A 3,568-nucleotide genomic window follows, 5' to 3' on the forward strand; every position below is an offset into this window, starting at 1 on the left:
TCTATGGGGCAGTTCTACCCTGTCCTATAGGGTCGCTGTGAGTCAGAATCGACTCGACAGCACTGGGTTAGACTGTATGTGCTTGGGAGGTTAGGCTTTTCTGGTTTGACTTTTGGAAGACCATGCTAGTTAACAGACAATCCTAGGGATTTGGATCAATTCTAAAATCTTTGGGTGGGTTGGGGGGGAGTGATGGGAGTGGAAGGGAAGGGGTAGCAGTGGAGCCAAGTTTATTAATAATCCTTCACCTGAGCCTTATTTTTAGGTATCTGCTGATTTCACAGAACATCCAAACCTAATGTTACTTGTTGAAATTCACACTTTCGGGTTTGGTCTAGTACTGAATTATGTGGGGGTATCATTCAGGCATGGCCTTCGTTTGTATACCTTCTCCAGTTCCTAGGCTGTTCAAAGTTAATTCCTATGCACATAAAACATACACATACACACACACACATACACACACACAAATGCACAAAACAATACCTAGCCTTAACTTCGGCCACCACTATATTTCGGGATGTGCTACACTTTTTAACATTGCCTTAAATTTTAATAAATGTCTCTGCATTTATCATGGTCACTATCATGGAACACATTTGTGCCGCTCTTTCTTGCCTTATGGGTAAATATTCCTTAAATAAAATTACACCTTACATTTTTCCCTGTTACATTTGCACTCGCTGAGTCATAGGTATCACTTGGGGCTGCTCAACTGTAGGAAAGTAAATAGCCATTCCCCAGAAACACAACCAAGCCAAGGTCAAGACAATTACCAGGAGCAATTCTTTATATTATCCAGTTGCATAAGACACTTCTTGAATAAATGACATATCCTAATTTAGGATACATCACCAGATTCAAGTCAGAGAGTATCCTCTGCCAGTCGATAAGAGTGCGGGTCACTGGGAGGTCTCTTCGTAGAATTTTCCTCAAGGCCTCATTAGATAGCTCCTGTAATTCTTCTAAGACTGCAGTTTGAAATTTATTCTCCTGTTCTTCCACGAGCCTAGCAAAATTTAGAGCCAGTTGAGCTTGGTTAACTACTTCCAAGCTTTCTTTGAGGTCCTTGGAGATTTTAACATGAAGGTTGACACACCTGAAATAGTGAGCTTGCACAAAAATTCTTCCTGTTACTTGGGTCAGAAATGGATTTATTTGGAAAATCCACTTAGATTTCCAAAGGGCGTTCCAGTAATCTCCCGATTCGTAGTTGTGATCTTCAATGCATGCTATCAAGAACTCCTTATTTTTCACAGTTTTTCTCAACACGTTGCAATTTCCACGTGGAAAGTGATCATTCACGTACAGTTTCAAGGCACACAGAACAACAGTTCTCAGGTATTCTGTCTCATTCCGAATGATACCGTGACTTTGGATGTCTTTTAACTGATTTTGAAGCAGGTCAAACTTGAAAGAAAGTTTGCTTTGATAGTCAAAAAATCGGTAGTCCCCCACTACATTGTGGTGAGACAGGAGTACTGGATTGCCATCGATGCAGAGTGGTACAGAATATTTTTGGCAATGTTGGTGGCCTGCACACTCACCTTGATGGTGCATAAGTTTTTCATCACGGATAAGCAGACAGAGATCATCAAAGGCATTTACAAATTCCCCTGGAGGAGCCTGTATTAGCAGTCTGCGGATTACTTTTTCTTTCTGTCTTCTACTCAGAACGGTAAGTGACATGTTTGATTGCAGCAGAAGCAAAGCTTCTGAAATAAAGAGTGCTCCAAGGAATGAGAAAACATTCCATGAGACACCTTTCCCATCAAGGTGTTAAACATTCAGGCTTAAGGTTATGCTCAACCATCAAAACAGGCAGTCTAGTAGGCTCTGAGTCTCCTGATGACATCATAAAGAAGCTTCCCCTATGAAGGCTGGAACTTTTGATATCACAATGGGTGTTCGAACAGAGAGAAAAAAAAAAAAAAATGACAGTCACCTGACAGCGTGGTGCCCAGCCAGCCAGCTAATCATATTTCGAAGATTTTAAAAGCTAAGCTTCCTGAACAGGCTTCTTCAAAAGTGGTGTGTCTCTCTGTGTTCTATCTTGTCAGGGAAGGAGAAAAGCAGCCCAGAGTTCCTAGAGAGAGTTTGACAGCATTTTGCACCTGCAGGGACCATAATGGAGTTGATTTGTACTCAGACCCTCAGAATAGCTGCCCCAAAGCCACTGGAAGCACATTATGATGAAAGGTTTGTGGGGTTTAAACAAAAAAAGTAAAAATAAAGTGAGATACAATGCCAGTTCATGGAAAAAAATGTCAGCTAGCAGGGGGTGCTGCATCTATAAACATTTTGGATTTGTAGATGGTCAGAACATAAGAAAGGAGCCAGAAAGTGTGGCGGGCAGGTGACTGAGGGTTCGTATCTTTTGTACTGGTTCTGTGGGAATTCAGGGTGAGCTAGCTCCAAAGAACAATGGCAACAAACCACTGTCTGTTCTCTGCTTTCATCCTAGAAAAGAGGTGGCAGTGGCAACAGCCGATGAGTATCAAGAAATTCCAGGGCAGATTTAATTATACTTGGATCCCGTGACAACATAATAGGGCGAAACTTCAAAGAGAGGAGAAACGGTACAACAGGTCATGAAATTATGGAGAACAAATATCCACTCCGAAGTCCTTTCTGTTCCCTTATCCTCTTCATTCTCTTAATTTACACTCTTCACTTGCTTTTCTCATTCTTTCTGAAGAATTCTGAACTTAAGCTCCTCTCATTTAAGTATAAACTACTTCCTTCTACATCTCTCTGGAGCTTTTCTGACTTTCCCTAGCTTCCTGTATTTTTTTTTTTTTTTTTAAGGAAACATAAGCTTGGCAATGTTAAGTCATAGCCGTTGAATTTCAGGGCTTCTTGTTAGTTCTAACAATCTAAAATTGAGTGGATTTTTGAACAATTTTTACCTATACGTTCCATTATTTTTTAAATACATTATCATATTATTTCATCTCAGCCTTAGCCTTTCAAATTGAAGTGTCCCAATTTTTGTAGTTTATCTTGATGATTAGTAACTGATTATTTCACTTTTCTCTGTCGCATCAAATGTAAAATCACTGTGATATTGTTAACTCCTTTTTGATGGTGCTTAAATTTTTTTTTTTTTTTTTTTTTGGTATGTGTATAGCTGGAATGGGACATCTGTCAATATAATAGTAACAATTTATATTATAGTGATAATAATTATATTCATAATAGTTACTATTTATTGAACATTCAATAGTAGAAACTGTTCAATGACATGTTAAGGACTCATTTAATGCCCCACCTTTTCTAAGAGTAGGTATTGATATACTCACTTTTCGTTTGAGGGAACTGAGCCTGAGAGAGCTCGGATGATGTGGAGGTTTCTGAAGTTCTAGTGCCTCCCAAGTCCATGTCTTCAGGGAATAGACTGTAGTAATGTTTTAATGTATTTCCTGAGTAATAACACTATTTCTCAATTTTTCAATTTTTATTCTTTTCCTATAATTTTTATTTATTACAGAATTGTAACTGCTCGATTTTATGCTTATCTTAAATATTACTTATCATCAAATTATCTTGTCCTTTAATTGTGCACAAC

At 38.7% G+C, this 3,568-nt stretch overlaps 1 protein-coding gene across 1 annotated transcript; it reads right to left on the reverse strand.

Moving 5' to 3' along the window:
- Window positions 1-789: 789 nt before the first annotated feature.
- On the reverse strand, window positions 790-1,888 carry CAPZA3 (capping actin protein of muscle Z-line subunit alpha 3). The gene has a single exon (XM_003405677.4). The coding sequence runs from the start codon at window positions 1,687-1,689 to the stop codon at window positions 790-792; it is 900 nt and encodes a 299-aa protein (XP_003405725.1). The 5' UTR covers window positions 1,690-1,888.
- Window positions 1,889-3,568: the final 1,680 nt, after the last annotated feature.

Source organism: Loxodonta africana, chromosome 4 (genome assembly GCF_030014295.1).
Source record: "Loxodonta africana isolate mLoxAfr1 chromosome 4, mLoxAfr1.hap2, whole genome shotgun sequence".
In the NCBI taxonomy this organism is placed as follows: Eukaryota; Metazoa; Chordata; class Mammalia; order Proboscidea; family Elephantidae; genus Loxodonta; species Loxodonta africana.

Coding starts and splice junctions, on each gene's coding strand:
- CAPZA3 (XM_003405677.4), bottom strand. CDS start 1,689: ATGTCACTTACCGTTCTGAGTAGAAGACAGAAAGAAAAAGTAATCCGC.